This window comes from Macrotis lagotis, chromosome 5 (genome assembly GCF_037893015.1).
Source record: "Macrotis lagotis isolate mMagLag1 chromosome 5, bilby.v1.9.chrom.fasta, whole genome shotgun sequence".
NCBI lineage: Eukaryota > Metazoa > Chordata > Mammalia > Peramelemorphia > Peramelidae > Macrotis > Macrotis lagotis.
In genome coordinates this window covers 245,738,242-245,760,826 of record NC_133662.1, presented here as the reverse complement: position 1 = coordinate 245,760,826, position 22,585 = coordinate 245,738,242, and the positions used below count along the sequence as shown (strand labels likewise).

General features: G+C 41.5%; 1 protein-coding gene across 2 annotated transcripts in view; it reads right to left on the bottom strand.

Annotated features, from left to right (window-relative positions):
- The window catches only part of SPECC1 (sperm antigen with calponin homology and coiled-coil domains 1), a 413,523-nt gene that overhangs the window by 97,482 nt on the left and 293,456 nt on the right, over nucleotides 1-22,585 (bottom strand). For both annotated transcript variants that reach the window (XM_074189253.1, XM_074189252.1), the window contains 3 exons: nucleotides 14,058-14,203; nucleotides 13,092-13,192; nucleotides 645-729 (listed from right to left, as the gene is read on the bottom strand). In XM_074189253.1, coding sequence (XP_074045354.1) covers nucleotides 645-729; nucleotides 13,092-13,192; nucleotides 14,058-14,203 — 332 coding nt within the window. The remainder of the gene's footprint in view (nucleotides 1-644; nucleotides 730-13,091; nucleotides 13,193-14,057; nucleotides 14,204-22,585) is intronic.

Here is a 22,585-nt window from a genome sequence, read left to right as displayed (position 1 = left end):
GGCTCAGCCCTGAAAACAGAAGGGAAGGTGGTGGATTAAATAGGGACAGGAGAGTGGACCAGTGATAGCCCAGCTCCAAGTCTCTTCCTAGGGCCTGTTTATTGGGATGTCAATCCAAAGGAAGACTATAGAATAGTACTAGGAGGGAGGAAAGGAACTGAATGGGGGCAGGGAAAGGGGGGTGGGAAGTCATGAAAAAAAAGCAAACAAAGAAGGCTTAAAATAAAAAAGATGTACTTCTCAGAAACTATGAAAGTTATGGAAATTCAGATCCAGATAGGGCCCCCTCTTAAAATAGCTGGTCTAATTCTCTTGAGATTCTAATCCATTTTCACATAATTCACTAGAGACCCGGTTTTTAAAAAAAGAACAAAGCCATGCCTTTCTCCCTAGCTACATTCACACTGTGAAAAGAAAGTTAGAAGGAAACCCGCCCTTCTCCAATGGTTACAGACTGATGGGCTGTCAGGGCCAAGGACAGTTCAAGGTCAAAGTGACTGGAAGAATATCCGTACCAACACTTCTAAGCTCTCTGTTCCATGCAAAGAAAAGGAGGCTGCAAAATGGACTGGGGAAGAGGGTAAGGATTTTTAAAAATTTCTACCAACCTACAGAGTTGTCCCATGATGGGGATAGGGGCTCACCTGTGAGTGGAAGGTCTGGGAGGTCGGAGAGCTTAGTCATCCCCTTGCCAGCTGGCCTCAAGCTGCTATAGGTGGTAGAATGTCGCTGCAGAATGGGAGGAATATAAAGGACAGGTTAGCTCAAGGGAGGTGACAGGCCACAGAATCCCCACAGCATCTTGAAGCCCATCGAGCACAAGCCTCAACCTAAGCAGGACTCCTCCCTGTGACATCTCTTCCAAGGATAATGGGGTAGAAGAGGAATTTTAGTTTTGATGTCAACATAAACCTCTTATCAACAGGTGCTGTCCAACAGGGGAATGGGCTGCCCTTTATAAGTCATGGGTTCCTTCTCTTAAAGGTCTCCAAGGCCAGGTTTATCAAATCACCTGGCAAGTAAGTTCATGGTAGAATTCCTTTCTTTTAGCAGTTGAACTGTTTGGCTGCTCACATCCCTTTGTGCACTTGAATTCTTTTGGGTTCATGAATTTGTTAGAAGGGACCTTAATTTGTGATGGAAAATACCAGCAACATCCAGAGAAGGAACTATGGAGTTTGAATGTAGACCAAAGTTTACCATTTTCAATTTTTAAAATTTATTTTATGTTTTATGTTTTTCCATAGTTTTTTCCCTTTTGTTCTGTTTCTTCTTTCATAACCTGATTAATATGGGAATATATTTAACATTTTATATCTGTATTTTTTAGACCAAAGTTTACCATTTTCAATTTTTAAAATTTATTTTATGTTTTATGTTTTTCCATAGTTTTTTCCCTTTTGTTCTGTTTCTTCTTTCATAACCTGATTAATATGGGAATATATTTAACATTTTATATCTGTATTTTTTTAATATATTTTTTAGGATTTTGCAAGGCAAATGGGGTTAAGTGATTTGCCCAAGGCCACACAGCTAGGTCATTACTAAGTGTCTGAGGTTGGATTTGAACTCAGGGACTCCTGACTCCAGGGCTGGTGGTCTATCCACTGCGCCCTCTAGCCACCCCTGTTATATATGCATAACCTATATTAGATTGCTCTCTGTCAAGGGGAGGGAAGGGAGCCTTACAAAAAGTTGATTGTTGCAAACTATCTTTGCATGTAGCTGGAAAAATAAATAAACAAATAAATAAATGAAAGGTGGAGCCTTAGTTGCCAATGAATCCATTGTGCAGATAGGGAAACTTGAGCCCCACAGAAGTAAAATTAATTGACCAGGTCACATAGTCAATAAGTAACAGAATCAAGACGAACATTCTCTTCCTCAGATTCCAAATCCCAGGCTCTTTCTACAAGTCCCTGCTTTTTTTCTACTGGTTATCCAGGCTGTTTACAGGCCTTTCATCCCATTTATGGAGAGGTCTGAGCATTAGGACATTTTTCTTCTCATGGAGCCTAAATAAATCTTTCTCTAACTCTGTTTTCCATTCTGCCATGTATGTCCTTCAAACATGTGAAACTGGTCACCATGATGCCAGTCTGGCCAACTGTTGACCATTCAACTGATTCTCCTGAGAGAGTTCCCAGGATTCTCACCTTTACTTAGGTAAAAAAGGAAGAGGAAGAGGAAAAAGTTTCTATTTCAGTCCTGTTTCTTTCCCCTCTCATCATAGTTATAGGAAAGATTCTCTAAGGGGCAATTGAGTTTAGCATTTGACTGGACCTGGGAGGATGGGATTCAGGTGACATGATCTCTGCCCTTTGACTGTAGCTAACTACAAAGCTGGGTGGGGATGAGATGAAGGCAAGGAGCCAGGACTGGCTCAGCCAAGGGATTCCCAGGTCATTGGCATCCATCCTATCTTTCAATATGGTGCTCAGAATAAATCCTTAAATGTTGTGAAAGCCCTTAATAATACTATTAAGCAACCAAACTAAAGGCAGTAATAAAGCCCTATTCTGTGACAGACAATGGGAATACAGACACAAAAAGCAAATAATCCTTGACTTTCAGGAGCTAACTTTCTCTTGTGGGAGACCACATGTAGCAGAGACTGACCCATGCTTCCTGTTAGCCTTTGGGACTGTCCCCAAACAATCCATGAGCATTTCTTAAACATCTATTATATATATCTGACTAGTGTGTGCTAGGCTATTGGATATGACAAAAATGAAACAATCTACCTGTTCTAACAAACATGGAAGATGATAAGAAGGTACACAGATATACAGAATAAATATAAATACAAATATGAATGTATGCATACACACATGCATATATATATACACACACAAACTATATATATATATATATATATATATATATATATATATATATATATATACACACCAACTATAAATGGAATGAATACAAATCAACCCACTGACAACTACAGTTAAATGAATGATAGTAGGATATTAGTAGTTGGAAGTATAAGGAAAGGCTTTATGTTGAAGGTGGTATCTAAGCTGGGTCTGGAAAGACAGTGTGGCCAATCTTCCAAATGTTCTAAGGATGCTCCATACATGACTGTGAAGGTTGATGGCACTCTAGGCTAGGGATGTCAAACTCAAACAGATCCCTGCTGCTGCATACTGATTCAGAAAGTGAAATTTAACATTATCTGTATTGTATTGTATTTTCATTTATAGTATATTAGTATGTATATATATATATATATATATATATATATTTGGTTTCTGCAGGGCAATAGAGTTAAGTGACTTGCCCAAGGTCACACAGCTAGGTAATTATTAAGTGTGTGAAGTTGGATTTGAACTCAGGTACTCCTGACTCCAGGGTAGGTGTTTTATCTACTGTGCCACCTAGCTGCCCCTTCTATTACATTTTAATCTAATTCTTCTCTCTGGAGTTTTTAGCATTTTACATTTCTGATCAGTAGGACAGTGTCTCACTGATTCCTTTTTACTGAGTAGTTTCAAGGAAAACTTGATTCTAGAATATGTATCACTTCTCTGGAAAGAAAAAGAGAGAAAAGAGAAAAAGGAAGAAAGGAAGGAAGAAAAGGAAAGAAAAGAAAAAAGAAAGAAGCAAAAGAGGAAGGAAGGGAGAGAGAAAAGAGAGAAAAGAAGGAAGAAAAGAAAGGAAGAAAGAAGAAAAAGGAGGGAAGGAAGAAATGGAAAGAAAAGAAAAAAGAGGCACAAAGGCTCTACAGTTGCCTATGGAACTTTATTAATATATACGAGTTTCAATTAAAGGGCATCTATTCAACTGACAAATGTAAATGAGCTTCTTAGGTGTTTTTGTAATTAAGTAGAATGAGGAGTGCAGGGCCCAGAAGTCCTAGAAAGGAGCTGCTCTAGAGGTCTGAGAGAAAGCAGAAAGGGAGGGCAGCAGCAGATTCTGCCCTTTCCTGCTCTGGCTTATGCTGCACTGTTTATCTTCTACTGGGCCAGGACACACAGAAACTGAGCACTTTGGGGTTCTGTTTTTTTCATACAGCTGCAAATGCAATCAGTTGTGCTACTCAAGATTAATGAATTTTTTTTAATTTTTATTTTTATAAAGCATGCTGACTCCATATAAAGGAATCTCATTCCCAAGGAATCTGTTAAGTAAGCTATGGATGTTCTCTCCAGAAACATGTCTTAGGATGCAAAAATTTTCCCTATGGGATATGCATGATAGCAGAAGTTTATTTTTATGAAGAGAATTTATTAGGTCCTTTCTTTAAAAAGAAAGAAGTCAAGGGCAGCTAGGTGGCGCAGTGAATAGAGCACCGGCCCTGGAGTCAGGAGTACCTGAGTTCAAATCTGACCTCAGACACTTAATAATTACTTAGCTGTGTGGCCTTGGGCAAGCCACTTAACCCCATTTGCCTTGCAAAAAAAAAAAGAAAAAGAAAAAAAAGAAAGAAGTCAAGGTAGAGGGGGGCAGTTAGGTGGTGCAGTAGATAGAGCACCGGCCCTGGAGTCAGGAGTACCTGAGTTCAAATTCAGCCTCAGACACTTAATAATTACCTAGCTGTTTGAGCTTGGGCAAGTCACTTAAACACCATTGTCTTAAATAAATTTAAAAAAATTTTTTTAAAAAGAGGTCAAGGTTGAGAGATACATGAAGAGTTGGACTGTGATCATAGAGAATTGATTTTGTTTCCAAAAATATGAAAAAAAAAATCGCTTATTTCTAAAGGATCAAAGAAAGAACAGGCACCATGTCTCACGAGCCTAACCAGGAAGCTAGGCAGTGTAATAGAGTCAGAAAGACATGAGTTCAATTCCTCATACACCAGCTGTCTGGCCCTGGGCAAGTCACTTAATTTCCATTTGCCTCAGTTTACTCATCTGCAAAATGGGGATAATAATAGCCAGAATTATATTAAAGGATCCACTGAGAGAACATATATGAAGCCCTTTGCAAATCTTAAAGTTCTATATAAAGTCTAATGCAAAGAGAAATTTTTCCCAAGACAATGTTTAATAGTTCAGTCAATCAACATTTATTAGGGGCCTATTTTGTGGCAATAGAGAAAAGAAGGCAAAAGGCAGAGCCTGTCCTCAAGGAGCTTATAGTCTAATAGTGAGAAGACATGCAAACAAATGTGTACAAACAAACTATATTCAGGGTAAGCTAGAAATAACAAAAGAAGAAAGCCCTAGAATTAAGGGGACTAAGGGATGTTTGTGTGTGTGTATGTGTGTGTGTGTGTGTGTGTGTGTGTGTGAAATGACTGGACTAAATTTGAGGAAGATCATTTTGGCAGCTGAGTGGTCAGTGGACTGTAGGGAGGAGAGCCTCGAGCAGGCAGACCCTGCGGAGGGTCCGCACCAGAAAGGAGAAGTGGATGTAATCAAGAGATTTTACAAAGGTGAACTCAACAGATCTTGGCAGTAGATGGGATATGGGGAGTGAGAGAAGCCAGTGTCCCAGACAACAGCTTTGAGGTGAGCCTCAGAGAATGGGGGTGCTCTCCCCCTAATGGAGATTTTAGGAAGAAGGGAGAGAGAGTGGGGGGGGGAAAGACAGTGAGTTTAGTTTTGGACATGTTGAGTTTAAGATGCTTACTGGACATCCATTTCAAGACATTCTATAGGGAGATGGGAAACTAGAGATTAGCAGAGAGATTAGGGCTGGATAAATAGATTTGAAAGTCATTTGCATAAAGATAATACTGGAATTAATGAAAACTGATGAGATCCCCAAATAAAATTCCATAGAGGAAGTAAGGAAGAGAGGCCAGGACAGTCTCTTGTCTGACAGTCACAGCTTGATACTAGTCAATCAGCCCACTTAAGTTAGTCAAACCTCTCTTCTTTCTTTGCAGAGATATAGAGACTATAGTTAAGAAATACAGAATATATATCTCATCAGTCTCAGTTGATGAGTTGGTTAGTTTTGAGGAACTGATTTCCCTTACCCCTTTATAAAATTGTTTTTTTTAGAGAGGAAGGGAAAGGGAGGGGGACAGACATGGGAAATAATGGTGATGTGAAAACAAAAGATATAAATGTATTTTTTTTAATTATAAAGGAAAAGTCAGACACAAAGAATTCAGGCTCAACCACGTTTTGGACTTCCAATGACTTCCTCTCCATCTTCCTTTTTGAAGAATTTTCCTATTGTTAAAATAAATGTCAAAAATAACTTGCTGGAGGCCTCTCTGCCTTCCACATGCCCTCACCTTCTGAACAGTAAGTCACAGCTGAACACAATTTGCTTTTGGCTGCCAAGATCCCCATCCCCCCTCATCCCAACCTGTTCTGTGCTCAGGCGGTCTATAGGCTCCCTGCCAGCCCTCAGAGCTGTCTGCCCAGTCTGACTTCTGCATGGCCTGGGCATCTGGTTATTTTCATTCTTTTTTCATTTTTTTCCCTAAATCTGCATTGAGAATACCATCTTCTATGACCCTAAATGCCTCCCTGGGATCTGACTAACTTGGGGTAGGGTTCCATGAATAGAAAGCACTAGTTCTGGAACTAGGATGGAAATCCAAGTCATAACAAATACCTCCTAAGGTACTGGGTAAATCATTTCCTCTTTTCTGAGACTCGCTATCTGTAAAATGAGGAGAGTGGACGAGATGACCTAGAGGCCCCTTCTAGTCCTGTGATTTTTATGGACTTCCCACCCGTCACAGATGGAAGGTCATTGGTATGGATGAGCAGGACATTGCTATCTGCTAAATTGTTGTTATTCTTCTTGTTTGTCCTTCATTTTTTTTTGGCAAGGCAATGGGGTAAGTGACTCGCCCAAGGCCACACAGCTAGGTCATTAGTAAGTGTCTGAGGCCGGATTTGAACTCAGGTACTCCTGACTCCAGGGCTGGTGCTCTATCCACTACGCCACCTAGCCACCACTGTCCTTCATTCTGGAAGAGACCATGATATCAGGTATGTGTTGCTGTGATTTTAAGTGAATTGGATTTGAGGGAGGGGGGACTGTGCAAAGTCACCAGTCTCACTCTCTTCTCCATAATCACTTGGGTCCAGTGGCCAGATATGGATCAGGATGACTAGAGATGGTAGTGGGAGACCTTAGTCTTTTTAAGCTAAGGTCTTTAACAGGTCTGTTTGACTGAGGCAATGCCCATTCAAGTGATTTGGGTTAGATAAGAAATGATGCAAAAAAAAAAATGGTCTCTTTTATCTGTGAAAAAAAAAATCAGTTTGGGAGGGGAAGACCCTCAGGGTTTCTGACCAGAACAGAAACAACTGCTATTTACACTCACTCTGACCCATCAAAACATAAAGAATGACCAACAGAGGCTTGGCCTGGTACTTACTGACTAATCAGTGAGAACCAGAGAGATTTGGATTTAAGGTATGGACAGTTTCATTTGAATCTGAATGGACTTTATCAAAGTCTTTATCAAAGAAATGTGTATTCCTTTGGGCAGAGCACCCACATGTAAGTGTATGATTCCCCATGTGGAGGAACTGGCTTAAAGTCAGGGAGGGTTATAAGGGAGAAAAGGGAGGAGGAACAGAAGAAAGGAAGGGAAGGAGGAAGGGAGAGAGGGAGTGAAGAAGGAAGGAAGGGAAGGCGAGAGGGGAGAGGAAAGGAGGAAGGGAAGAAGGAATGAAGGAAGGAGCAACATTGTCCAACTGGAACTGACCACAGCTACCACCACTCACAGACTGTGGTTTGTCTAAGAGGACCAAAATGATCATCTGGTCTCAAGGACTTTGAGGAAGAAGTCATTTCTAGATGACTCCTTAATTGGGACAAGAGCATTTAGCTGATTTTCTGAAAAATTATATATATTTTTCCCACCATCAATGTTTTTTTCTTTCCCCACAACCACAGGAATCTGAACTTCAAGCTAGTAGCACCTGTGGAATTTTAATTTTTAATTTCCTAAAAGGCTTATAAAACTGGTATCCAGAGCTGGCTAGGATTTGAGATGTAGTGAATATAGTCATTGGACTATGCATCCTAGGTTCAAATTCTACTTCCAATTGTATCAACAGGGCCAAGTCAAGTCTTTCAGTCTTAGTTTCCTCATCTGTAAAATGGAGATAACACACCTACCTCCAGAGCTTCTTTGAAGCTCCAAAGAGATGAAGGTAATTTATAGAGTCTAAAGGGTCACATAAATGTCAGCTTTGCCCTGGGTGCCACTCATCACCCACCATGCCTGGACCACCTCCTTCCTTATCTGGGCTTCTTAGAACCCCATCTTACCTGAAGACTCAGCTCAAGTGCTGATACCTCCAGAAGGCCTTTTCTGATCCCCAATTGTGTCTCCTCACCCCCTAAGAATACTTGGCATCTGTTCCATATATACTTGAGCATATATGTCTCCTCCTTAGAATGGGGGTGGGGACCATTTGATTTTGCCTTTGGAACCCCAGCACCCATCATGGTTCCTGAGGTTTACTAAATGTTGATCAACTGATGGTATTATGATCTCTAAATTCCATTTTTTTCCTACTCTAGAGTGCGTCCCTTTGTCAATCAATCAATGAATTAGCCAATAAGCATCTATCCGGAATTTACTATGTATCAGATACTGGGAATAAAAAGGCAAAAATGAAACAGTCTGTCACCTCAAGAAACTAACAGAAAGATGGTCCAACCTTTCAGATGGACGATCATCTTACCATGTGGCTAGTTAAGATGGCCAAGTTGGATTCAACTGGAAACCATCTCACTATCTTTCTGCTCTAGGAGTAGGAGTAGCAGTATCACCACCACCATCACCACCACTGCCTCGACCACCACCACTGCCTCGACCACCTCCACCACCGCCTCTGCCACCACCAACACCACCACCACCACTACTTTTGCTGTTTGGTTGTTTTCAGTCAAGTTCAACTCTTTCTAATGCTATCTGGGGTTTTCTTGGCAAACAGGATTAAATGATTTGCCCAGGGTCATACACAGTTCACAAGTCTCTGAGGCTGGATTTGAACTCAGGTCTTCCTTACTCCAGGCCACTGGTGCTCTATCAACTGCACTAACTGACTTAGCCCTAAGATTTTTCAAAGAGCTTTACAAATATCTCAACCTTATGAGATGCTATTATTAGCCCCATTTACCTGTTGAGAGAGAGAGCTAAAGTGATGTGGTTTTTTTTTTTAGCTTTTGCAAGGCAAATGGGGTTAAGTGGCTTGCCCAAGGCCACACAGCTAAGTCATTATTAAGTGTCTGAGACTGGATTTGAACCCAGGCACTCCTGACTCCAGGGCCAGTGCTCTATCCACTGCACCACCTAGCTGCCCCTAAAGTGACTTGTTTTGAATCTTTCAGCTGTTGAGTTTTTTTTTTGAGGCAGGATCAAACTCAGGTCTCTCTCTGATAATACACCTAGCAATTCTATTCCATCATCATTTTCAAATTAGCTCCTTTCTGGTCATCATCCTCATCTACCCTCTTTCCCCCTTCCATCCCCAATCTTGGACCACTGTGGGCCCTGACAGGGGATCCTTCATCTTGTCTAGGAGCAAGCCTCCACATTGTTTCTTAGCCTCTCTCTTTCCAAATGAGGAAGCTTTGTGCTTCTCTCTCTACCCTCCTTGCTAGCTCCTCTTCATATGTTGCCCCTTTCTATTAAAATGAGAGTAGAAATTATTTTTGTCTTCCTTTGAATTCCCAACCTTTGGCAAAGGGCTGTCTGTGTCTGTCTGTGTAGCTAGCTACTCTAGATATTCTCAAGATATACCAGAGAAATTAGCTTTACCATCCTGAGGGCTTTACTGTATGTAATGAAGGACAAAGGACAATCACTGTCACCTGAGAAACCACCTTTTATATCAATTAATCCAAAGGCTTTCCTTCTTGAGAAAGTGACTTGTTCCCCTTAATATTTACTTGAAGAGGAGAGCCAACCCAGCCCCCACCCCACCCCCCACATCTGCCTCCGGCCTTGTCAGCTGGGTAGAGAACCCACAAGCCACAGGAAAGTTCCGCTGCAACACCTCTAGGGAAAAGGTCAAATGACTTTTTTCTAGGTGGAAATACAAATAAATGAGGTTTCTTATCACCACTGTTTGTAGCAACATATACAAAGCCCAAATAGCTTCTGTCTCTGGGAGATGCAATATGGCTCAACAGATAGCAGGCAACCCGGCATGCCAATCTCCATTGGCAGTCCTCTGCCACATAGGATCTCTGGCATCCTTCAAAATGCAGCTGAAGCCATCTCCTCCTACATGGGACCTTTCCTGGCACCCCTAGTTGCTCCTGCCTCCTCCTGGAAATGGCTTTGTATATTTTTAAAAATTTTATCTTTCTAAGTATATATTGATGTCCCCCAGTAGAAAACCAGCTCCTTGGGGGCGTGTGGAAGCAAGGACCATTCTGTTTTTGTCTGTGTAGTGTATAACACTTGACAGGCACAAAGGACTGTCGATTGAAAACTATTAAGTATTTTAGAGCGCATCCACTCTAGAGCCCTCCTTTTACTGATATAGAAGAAAGATTCCCACAAATGGTTAAGTAAAGGCTGATTCCAACATTAACCACTAAGTTATCTCTTTAGGCATTTACTGAATTGAGATGATCTGGGTTCAAGTGCTGCCTCAGCAGCTGTGTGACCATGGACAGGTCACTTCACTGGCTTCCAGTGACTCACACAACTCTCTAAGGCAAGGGTTATGAATTTGGGATTCAGGGACCACCGAGATTCTGTGCATAGATTTTAGGAGGTGAAAAAATTTATCTCTTTATTTTCATTAACCTTTGGTTTCCTTAGTAGCCTTATATTTTATTTTCTAATTTATTATTTTATTTGATATTTTAGCTTATGGATTTAAAAACTTTATTCTGAGAAGGACTCAATAGGCTTTAGCAGATTGTCAGGGCTCCAGGATACAAACAAACCTTAAGAACCTCTATTCTAAGAGTGTTAAGTTTTATACATATATAGCACATACACACATATTTCATACATATGACTAATTGGGTGATTCTTTATCCTAATGAAATCAAAGGTCCATCCTGTAGCTGGGTGGGAGGTGCACAGACCTGGAGCAGAGTAGGTACTTAATGGCTGCTAACTGACTGATGGATATAGGCACAGTCCCTTCCCAGTGGGTTTTAAGAGGTCCAGATAAATTACTTAAGATAAACAAAGTTTGTCCATTCCGAGGCTTTTACACAAATAATCACGAAAAGGATGGCTAATTATTTAATTTCTGTCTGCATCTACAAGAGGACAGGCAGGGGGTAAGTTTTACTTCCTAATACCAAAAAACAACAGTATTTCCAAGAGGCCCCTAAAGATACAGAAGACAACAGTCTAATAATATTAGTCTTAACTTAGAGATATGTCAGGGAGCTAAGTATTTTTTTTTTAGTTTTTTTGCAAGACAATGGGGTTAAGTGACTTGCCCAAAACCACACAGCCAGGTAATTATTAAGTGTCTGAGGCTGGATTTGAACTCGGGTCCTCCTGATTCCAGGCCCAGTGCTCTATCCACTGCACCACCTAGCAGCCTTATATCTTTAAAAAAAAAAAAAAGAGAGTATCTTAAAAACACAATCCTGGGCCTTCAAGGAGATAAAAACATAAAAGCACAGGGAAGTTGCCCATTTGTATAAGACATATTCTAGGTTACATTAGCATTGGTCCCAGAAATGTTCATTTCTCCAGGAGGGATGGGAATTCCGGGAAGCCTGGAGGGATTTACATGAACTGATGCTGAGTAAGATGAGCAGAACCAGAAAAACACTGTACACCCTAACAGCAACATGGGAGTGATGATCAATCTTGATGGACTTGCTCATTCCATCAGTGCAACAACCCGGAACAATTTTAGGCTGTCTGCGATGGAGAATGCCATCTGTATCCAGAGAAAGAACTGTGGAGTTTGAACAAAGCCCAAAGACTATTAACTTTAATTTAGGAAAAAAACCCTAGTTATCAGAAATGTCCATTTCTAAGCTAGTGCCATCATTGGCAAAATGTTCATTTGGCATAAGGCTACCAAGTCTTTCTGACTCCAGACCTGGTGCTTGATCCACTGAGCTACTTAGTTGCTTCATTCACAAACCAGCCGTCTAACTAACTAGCTAGATGGTATAGCGGATACAGCTCTGGAGTCAGAAGGATCCGAGTTTAAATATGGACTCAGACACTTGACACTTCTTAGTTGCATGACCTTGGACTTAACCCTTAGAATCAAATCCAGGGCCATTTCTAATCCCCCTGACTCCTTTCTGGCCACTGGACCCAGACAACTCTGGAAAAGAAAGTGAGTCTGGTGACTTAGCAAAGTAGCCCTCATACAGATCCAATTCATTTGTATGCCATGGCATCACCTTCCTGATGTCAGGATCTTCTTCCAGAATGAAGAACAACCATCCTCATCATGATAGTTAAGCAGGCAAAAATACAACAACCCTGGAAACTCTCGCACATTCTCACTTTCTCTGACCTCTTATAAAAACAAAGTCAGGCCTTGTTTTGGTCCATTCCTAGCAGAGGTCAGTTTCCTCGTCCTTTCCCCCTCCACACCCAAACCTCAATTCAAAGGGAGGTGCCAGGCCGTGTGGAGAGGACCAGGAACACTGATTCCCAGGAATCTGGAGTCCACAAGACCTGAGTTCCAATCCAGCCTCAGATTTCTAGCTGGGTGATCCTGGGCAAGTCATCTCAGTCACCCTCAGTTTTCCCATAAGTAAAATCGGAACAGCAGCAAGCACTTACCTCCTAGAATGATCATAAGGGTAAAATGAAATAGTAATGAAGTACTTTGCAAATCTTAAAATATTATAGAAATGCTATCTATTATTCTAGAAATACTTTAGGAATGACATATTGAGAAAAAAATGATCTGACAGTCTTGGAACTTTCTTTTCTTTCTGGGCAATGAGAAAGAAAAATTCTCAACAAGATCCTGAGAAGTTCACAACTGTCCCTTTGGGACCTGCAGAGAGCAACAACGACTTAATGGTTTATGTCAGCGTTGTCATTAAAAATGTATTTTTTCCTCCCCGGCTTAGAACACTCACATCTGAGGTTCCTCAGAAAACAAACAGATCGGTTTTCCCTGCCCTTTGGTGGCCCGATCTCAGCCTTTCCTTCCAACTCCCCCCCCCCCCCCCCGGAAGGCTCCTTCTTATACCTGTATGGGGGAGACTGCGGCTGCAGGGGCCGTCCTCACTGGAATTCCACTGAGAGGATTCCTGGGGGTCTTGTGCACAGAGACGCTTTGCCCGGTTACACCTGTCAAGGAAAGGGTTGGTGAGGTTTTGGTGCTGGGCTAGTCACAGTCGGTGACATGGGGGCATGGGGAGCATGAGCCTGAATTTTGAGCAGTAAGGGGCCTTTAATTTTGGTGCTGATCACGCTGGTGTCAGTCGGAATTTGCACACAGGTCTTCTGATTGCACAGCCAGCTCTATTTCTCCCACATGTAAATGCCTTCCTAAGACGGGGTTCTCACTTCACCACCTTGGCTGAGGGCCAACATCTAAAACATTAATTTGGGGAGCCTAAAAGGTATTACTTGTAAACCATCTCTTCCCCTTTCCCATGTGCTCAGTGATGGGTGGCACTGGCAGGTGACTGAGTTTGTTTTAGTCTGAGATGGGAAGGGAACACCTGGCAGAGGAAAAAAGTGGGGCTAACAAGGGCTAACAGAACTCAGAGGCAGGAAAATAAGTCAGACCAAGAAGTTAAAAGTTGGGAGTAGTCATGAATCAAACCATTTTAGTCTATTCATTTGCTTATATCAAGATCTGAATATAGTAAAAAATCAGATTTTCTGAGCTGGAAGGGGCCTTGGAGATTATTTTGTCCAACTTCCTCATTTTATCAAGAGGAAACAGGCCCCAGAGATGAAGTAACTAACTACTCATAGAAGGTCACACAGCCAATTCAGGGCAGAGCCAAGACTCGTTTTCACTCCACGTTGAGCCAGGCCACACAATCCATCCTCAAGTCTCTAGACCAACGCGTAGTTCAGTAATAGTCTTTGATAACTGGGCTGCAGATGTACAAATTCATTCCTCTTCCTTCTTCACCATTTTGTGTGTGGACACCAGGAGTGGGGGGTGCAGATCCTGGTCTGAAACAGGAGGATTCCATACCTGAACATCCCAAGTCGAAGGACTTGATCAACGACTTGACGGTAGCCGCTGATTCTGAAGGCGTTGGGGAAGCTCTGCTCACACAGACCCCTTGCCACCGGTTGGCACCATCCATGTCTGAAGAATCGGGCTCTTCGGTTACAGGCCTGTGTGCGAAAGGCAGAACAAGATGAGTAAGAAGACAGTTGGGGTGGGATAGCAAAATTTCTGAAAAAGTCAAAGAAATGAAGATGAGAAAATGAGCAGAACTGGGGGGTGGGGTGGGATTTCAAGCTATTCCTTCTATTTGCCAGTTGTATCTACTATGTTAGGAAATTATTTTGGGGTTTATTATCTACATATAAACAAGATAGCATCTCTTTTGAGAAATTCTTTGGGCTGGGCCCAAAATAGCAATTCTATGTATAGAACCAGCCAGCTGTGTTGACCACAATAGCACTAGACTAAACAAGCCTCCTCTGGAAGGATGCTCTAGGTCTCCAGGTGAGGACTGGTTTCCTGCCTTGTTGCAAGCTTCCTGGTACCTTAGTCCCAACTTTGCATAGGTCAGCATTACAGAGTCACAGAATGTCCAAGCCAATGAGAGACCTTGGGGAATCTCCTCATCCAGCCTAATTTTTTGGAGGAGGTAATTGAGGTGAAGTAGCTTGTTTAAGGTTCCACAGCTAAGCTGGTAGCAGATCCAGAATCCTGGTCTGATGCCTTCCACCTTGCCATGTCGAACCAAGGGGCTAGCTGGAAGCGGAATAAGAGCCCAAAGAACATCTTGCTCATGTCAATAAAATACTGCGGAGGCTTAAAATGTGAATGATGTGCAAATAATCATATCTCAAATGATTCTAACAGCTCCCAACCTTTACTGATTTCATTTGTTGTTATGTCCCCAGCCTTCTGCCTCTTGAATAAAAAGCAGTCCATCCTAGCTAAAATATATCCCCAATACAAAACCTCCAATGAAAATGCCTCCATCTCTTGCTCTCCCACCCTACCCCTGCTCTCTCTTTTGTTTTTCTATTCAATCTATTCACTCCACCAAGCAGTTAACTCAATGTTCAGAATAAAGGAGCTGGAGCATGTCGGAGTTGGAACGAATCTTATATAGAGAACAGGTAGTCCAACCCCCCAGCCAGAACACATATCTATTCAATACACTCATTTGGAGATGAGGAAACCAAGTCCAGAGAAATGGGCAAGTGACTTGCCCAGGGTCACACTGTGAGAACCAACACACTAGAACTGTACTCCATGGGGATTGTTCTTTTTAGTATACTAATTTCTCTCTCTCTCTCTCTCTCTCTCTCTCTCTCTCTCTCTCTCTCTCTCATTCACTCTGTCACTCTCAGAAAGAATGAATTCAAACCCAGCCTTAAAACTTACTAGCTGTGTATTCCTAGGCAAGTCATTTCACCCTGTTTTCCTCAGTTTCCTCATCTGTTAAATGAGCTGGAGAAATGGTATTCCAGTACCATTGCTAAGAAAACCCCAAATGGGATCATGAAGAGTCAGGCATGACTGATCCGACAACAATAACCCTAATTAACACATATCTCAGGCACTGGGCTAAGCTCTGGGAAGACACAAAGAAGTAAAAGACAGTCCCTGTCTGCAAGGAACTTACAATCTAATAGGGGACCCAACAGGAAAACAATGGGAAAACTAGATACGTACAGGATAAACTGGAGAATATCGCAGGGGGGAGATCAAGATTAAGGAGGGTTGGGAAAGGCTTCTTGCAGAAAGCAGGGATTTAACTGGGACTTGAAAGTAGTCAGAGGATAGAGATGAGGAGGGAGAAGGTTGTTCACTGGGGGAACAACCAGTGAAATTTCTGGATCTAGGAGGTGGACTGCTATGTACAGGGAACAGTGTTACTAGATCCCAGACTATGTGGAAAGAGGGTATTTGCTTGGAAAAATAGGATATGGATAGTTTATAAGGGACTTTGAAAGCCAGTGGAGGCCTTTACATTTGGATCTGGAGGTGATCAAGCATTGCCAGTGTTTATTAAGAAAGGGGTGACAGACCTGAGCTTTAGAAAGATCAATCTGACAGCTGAGTAGAGGGCAGATTGGAATAGGAAAGAATTGGGGCAGAGGCCAAGCTTAACAGTCCAGGTGTGAGGTGATGAAGGAATCTGCTGTCTCCTCTTAAAGTCTGCAAAAGTATTAAATAAATATTAACCCACTGAAACATCAAAATGTACCTGGGAGGTCAGAACCCAAGAATTATTATCCCCATTTTACAGATAAGGAAAAGGCTAGATGATCTGCTCTAAAACATAACTGGTAAATAGTGAAGGCTGAATTTGAACACAGACCCTGACTTCAGCTCCAATACCCTATCAAGAAATTTCACTGATGAAGATCAAATCCCATTTTGGCAAAATGACTTATAGTCAAGATGGGGAGAAAATAACTAAGGCAAGTCCTCACTGGCAAGGGGGGGGGGGTGTCAGGGAATGATTCATGTTTCTATTCTGACCATATCCAGGGACGTCTTTAATGGAACTGGCTACTTGTCTTTAATTCATTTAGGGTACTTTTGTGCCTTTTTGAAATGCAGGCCATCCCTGGAAGGCAGATGGTTATGGAAACCCAGTTTAATTTCATTTTCCAGTAATCCAATAAGAAGAAAGTTCTAAGTGTACCCCTTATACCCCAGCCCCAACATTCTGATGACTTAGTCCAATCTCCTTGAATTATCCAAAATTCGCCATTTGTCTCTGTAAGCCAAGTACCTGACACAAGGTTTTGCCCAGAGCAAGAGATTATTAAATGAATCAATGAGTGAATGAATAAAATCTTCCATTGTTTAGCAAAACAACAACAAACAAAAAGCAGAGAAATCACTTGGATTTAATTTAGAATACCAAAGCTAATGTGATTCATCCCCTTGAAATTGGAGAAAATCAAAACTGCTGTTCTCAATATCCAGGAGGAATATTTTAGTCCACTCATTGTCTAAAGGTACCCTTTAAAAGTTCTTTCCAATAAAACCATCAGAAAAAGAAGGGTTGGTTTTTAGGCACTAGTGCAAAGAGGTTATCCAAATTACCTAGGAAACATTTTTTTTTAATCTATCCCTCTATTTGGGGTAGAAAATTTCTGGTAAGGAACTTTCTCCAGACAGCTATGTATCTTTTCTGTAACTTAAGTCTTAAAGAGAGCTGCTTGGCAGATTTGACTGAGTCAGGATTTGAACTCAGGGTCTGAGTAGCTTGACTGGTTCTCTAGCTCCTACACCATTACTGCCTCCCTAGGTATACTATAGAATATGTAAAATAAAGTATTAGGTGGTGCAGTGGATAGAGTACTGGCACTGGAGTCAGGAGGACCTGAGTTCAAATGTGACCTCAGACACTTAATAATTGCCTAGCTGTGTGTCCTTGGGCAAGCCACTTAACCCCATTGCCTTGCAAATAAATAAATAAAATAATAAATAAAATAAAATATTCACCAAATTATTCACTGCCATTCCCCAAGGAAGTGAGCCACAGAATGAATATCATAACTGAAAGGAACCTTAAGGGAGGTCTAGCCCAACCTTCCTATCATTCTCTGTTTAGAGAGAGAAAACCTGAAGCCCCCCAAAGAGAAAGTGATTTATCTAAGAGCTCACAGCAAATAATAGGTCAAATAGAATTAATATAAATAAAGCTTGAAATGAATAAACACAGGAAAAAAAGATTTATTAGAGATTAAAGAGCACCAATAGCTTTTTCGGATTCTCAGAATCATAAGCTAACAGAGTTAGAAGGAACCTCAGAAGTCATGGAGTTACACTTAGACTAGAATCCCTTTGGAGACCTCTTGGACAAATGGCCATTCAGTTTTGGCTTGAAATCCTCCAGTTCAAGGGACCAACTCCCCCTCAAGAGTTGCCTCTTCCACCCTTGGGAGAGTGTGGAAATTTCTGCTGACATCTCCTAAGCTCTGTTCTACCTCCACCTTTGCTTACAAAAATACAAATCTAAAAATTGTTGGATAGTTTGTTAAGAGACAGAAACTAGAAAACATTCTTTACCCGGGCAGCATCCCAACCCTCCTTTTGAATTTTAACTAAAAACATGGTGTTTCTAAATTAACATGCCCTATTCTCTGAGGGCCTAGTTTTCTTTCCTTCTTTTTTTTTAAAAATTGAATTAAGCTCAAAATCAGTGATTTCTTTATTTGCTTCCTCCTTGTCCCCTTCTCATCACTAATATATAATTGCTTCATTAAATGCCTGTTTATTGAATGTTTCTTTTTCTCACAAGTGAACCTCCTCTGCCCCCCCCCCCACTGGTTAGCTTCCATCTAAAATCTGTTAAGCCTGCCCTTTACTACTCCATAATAGTCCAAGAAAACAGGAATCTCCCACCTTACATCCCCACCCCTCTTTTTTACAATTTCCTGGCTTTTCTTTGAAATACAGCTTGCTAGCAGTAGAAAGGATTGGGACCCTGGTAGCCTCTGCTCCCATCATCTTATTTTTTATAAAACAGAAAAAACAAACAAACTCAAAAAACCCCTGAAGGATCTTCCTTTGAAAAATGCCAGAGCTGCAGACAAGGGCTAAAGATGAAACAACACTCCAGAGTTATGTGAAACAGGGCCAGGTTTATTTATCACTTCATTCTATAATCTTCACATAGAAAAGCCAGTAGCAGAAACAGATGGTGCAAGGAGGGTCCAATAGGTGAGGGGTAGCTGGACTCATCCACAGACCACCTGAAAGCACTGACCACTCTTCTTGCATGTGGTCTGAGCATCTCCATTCTAGGGAGATGTCAAAGTTGCAGTTTCCAGGACCCACATTAGGACAAATAGAGGCAGTTTCTGAAGCACTTTCATTTGATGATCCAGAGAGATTTTTTAAAAAATGATTCTCTACTCCCCAGGTTAACACTAGGGAAAGTTGCCCTGAGAACACTTGATATTATGGTTGGTGGGCAATTTCTTGTGCCCCATGCATTGAATAATTAAAATGCTGCAAAGAATTAAATTAAAAAAGCAAAACCTAAACAAACTAAACTCTGTTTGGCATGGTCTATTATTGACCAGACCCTCAAATAAGAGGGATGGGAGGTTTCTGATTATTGGGACTTCTGAATTAGATCCAGGTCTTCCCAAAGGCACACACTCTAAAGGACACTCCAGCAAAGTTTTCACCACCTCGGTCAGTCCCTGTTCCACTTGGGGTCTGACATCGCCATCTAGTGTATATGTCATTTTAAAAAATCCCATAAGGATCCAAGGCAGGTTGGCTCCATCCATCTGTTGCCTCTAGTTTTCAATTAAGAGAAGCTTAATATGATCATCTCTCATCTTCTGTTTGCTCAACTACATCCTCTGCTGGCCGTCCGTTGCTATCAATTCTTGCATCCACGTTCAATATGATCAGAAAAACTCTTGAACATCAAATGGACTGGGGCCATCGCTTTGCTTTAGTCAAGAGGATGTGTTTCATGTATTTCATCAAGGTAAAGGTGAGGAACAGGAAGGTGGGATGGAGGGGCTGGACAGCTTTCTGGCTATGTCCAAAGTGAGTCTTCACAGTATGGCTTTATTTTGAAATATTGTGAATTCTAGAATATTCATGTTAAAATGGAAATAGAAAACACACACACACACACACACGTGCCAAAATAAAATAAAATGAACAAACAAAACCCCAGTCTTGGGCTCTCCACCATGCTGGAATTCCCATGCCACTTTTTCTCATGATGAAGAGTGACGGGGAACCAAAAGAAATGACAATTCACAAGTCCTTGGCCGTTTTGTTCTCAGGATGACCCTGTGATGTCCCGAAAGGGGGGCTTTGGCATTCTTCTTCCATGTGTAACACCAATCTTTTGAAACTTTTCACTGGTCTCCTGTGTGGGCCGGGGGATAATGTATCCAAAGAAATTTCTGTTTTCATCTCAAAAAGAAAACCTGTTGCATCTTGGGAGAAAAAGGACTGAAGAAGAGGATGAAGGTTGTTAAGGCTGACCAGGGCAGTGACTCTATCCACAATGGAGTGTAAAACAAACAGACTGCATTCCCACGGTGTAAGATGGTGGGAAATAACTTGGGAAATAATTTGGCTCTTGGTAAAGAAATGCTCTTTTCCTAGAAAGATTCCCCCCCCCCCCTTCAGGCAGAAGAGGCCGAAGTATCCAGTCATGGCAAGAGTTCGTCTTTCTGTCTTTTTCTTGCTCCGGGCTGTGCTAGCTGGCAGAGACCAGGGCACTGTGAAAACAGAAGAAAAAAATGGGAAGGGGAGGGATGGTAAAGGCATCACACAATGTGAAGAGATCTCAGTGTTACATCTTCCATGGCAGGGTTAGATTGGAAATACCTTCTCTGAGGGAGGGGAAAAACAAACCAAAAAAAAAAACCACCTCATCTCTAATAGATTTAATGGAGGCTCTTCTGTTACATAAACATCCATCAAAGGCCAGAGCCTGGAACCATCCCACTGGGTCCCCCACCAGTGTTGGGAGGACATATTCGAGTTTTTACAAAGTCTAGATCATTTGGAATAGAAGAAGCCAAGTGAGGAACCTCTGCTGTCCTGGTGATCTAGATTCTGGAGGGTCTACAGGGATTCTTAAACTGAAGTCTGTGAACTTTATACGTATGTATGTATGTATGGAGACTATTTATATGTGATAATATTATATTCTATATAATAATATTATTAAAACTGACCTGTGATAGAATTTTCTGAGCTCATATTAGTCTGAGCAGTCACAGTTGGACACACTGTACCTTGACTTCAATATAGTGATGTCATTTTGGTCCTCTTTGAGAAGAAGGACAACAACCAACTAGTATTATATTATAAATAAATATGTGTGTTTGTGCGTGCGTGTGTGTGTGTGTGTGTGTGTGTGTGTGTGTGTGTATTTGAGGTTTGTCTTCTTTTTTAAGGCAGTCAGGGTTAAGTGACTTGCCCAGGCTCACGCACCTAGGAAATGACTAAGACCAAACTTGTCTTCCTGACTCCAGGTGCTTGATGAACTTTGGTGTTGCCTAGCTAAACCATATATATAATATATACAAAATACTATAAGATACATATAACCAGGGAAACCAATTGTATTGACATAGTTATATATTTATATGTAACTACATAAAATACATTCAACTGTTTATATAGTATGGAGGTGCATTTCAGTATAATTGATTTTCTTTGTAATCTGAGACATTTTATTTTAGGTATTGAAAAACTTGATTCTGAGGAGTCAGTAGGCTTCACCAGACTGACTGTCCAAGGGGTCCATGAGGGGTCCATCTAAGCTATGGAATCAGGATAGGCAAGAGTTGTTTTTTAGTGTTTTTTTTTTTTAAGGAGGAAGGGACCATTTTATCATTTTAACTTGAAATTGCTCAAAAGCAATTTAGAACTTTAGGTCTGCAATCCCATTATTGCAGAGATTTGAAATGTGTGTATGTGGGGAGACATCTCTATAGTTAGAGATGTCTCTCTCTCTCTCTCTCTCTCATAAATCCATAAATCTGTGATTTCATCTGTCTAAGGGATTCCCAGTGAGGATCCTCTCTCTACAATAACTATGTTTGTGATTTCATCAAGGTAAGGGCACTCCAGATGTGGAGATGTCCTGCAATGACACAGAAGAATTCACTTCTGATTCAAGAACTGCCTGTCAGGGTCCCATGAGGGCAGGGGCTATTTCATTTTGGTCTCTGTATCCCCGTCACAAATTAAGTGCATACATCTCTTGATTGAGTATCATCTGTGATCTGTTGCCAGAGGCAGAGACTAAAAATGGGTGACTGTAGATAAAGGTTTTGCTTCAAGAAATGACAGGTCTTTCAACATTCCTATCAGAGGAAGAATTTCTGTGTGTGTGTGTGTGTGTGTGTGTGTGTGTGTGTGTGTGTGTGTGTGTGTCTGGTCTGGAGTGTGGGCAGAGGTTCCCAGGGGCCCCCTACAAGCACTGGACCCTCTCTCCTGGGGGCCTCATCCTCAGAGGAGCTGGGGCATGGGTCCAAGGCAGGTTCATGGATTTACCTGCATCTTCCCAGTCTCCCCTTTTTGATGGCAGGGGAGCTGCCGAAAGTTCAGTCAGACACAACAGCTGCAAGAAAGACACAGAAGGGGCCACACATTGGCTCACACAGACTGGACATCGGGGCTTCGCACAGACGCAGACGGACGAGGTGGAAGCCTTAGTTTCGGGAGAGTTCATGTGTCGCTTACTGTCTGCCAGGCTGCACACTTGAGAAGTGACAATAGAAGGAAATGTATGGGAAAAAAAGAAAGGCAAAGAAAGAAAGAAAAAAAGGAACAGGGAACCGTGGGATGGGTCAAGCTCCTCATTTTGAATTTCAGGTTTTTTTTGAATAACTCACTCAGGTAGTGGGACCACGTATAATGTATAATTCATTTGGTTTTGCATAACTTTTTATTTTTCCCTTTGTTACAAGGGAAAGATGAAGCTTCGGTCAGAAAGGAGAAGAAGAGCATATTTGAAAATAATTCTATTATAAAAAGAGACATCCATTAAAAACTTTTAAAAAATAAATTGAATTATAGGC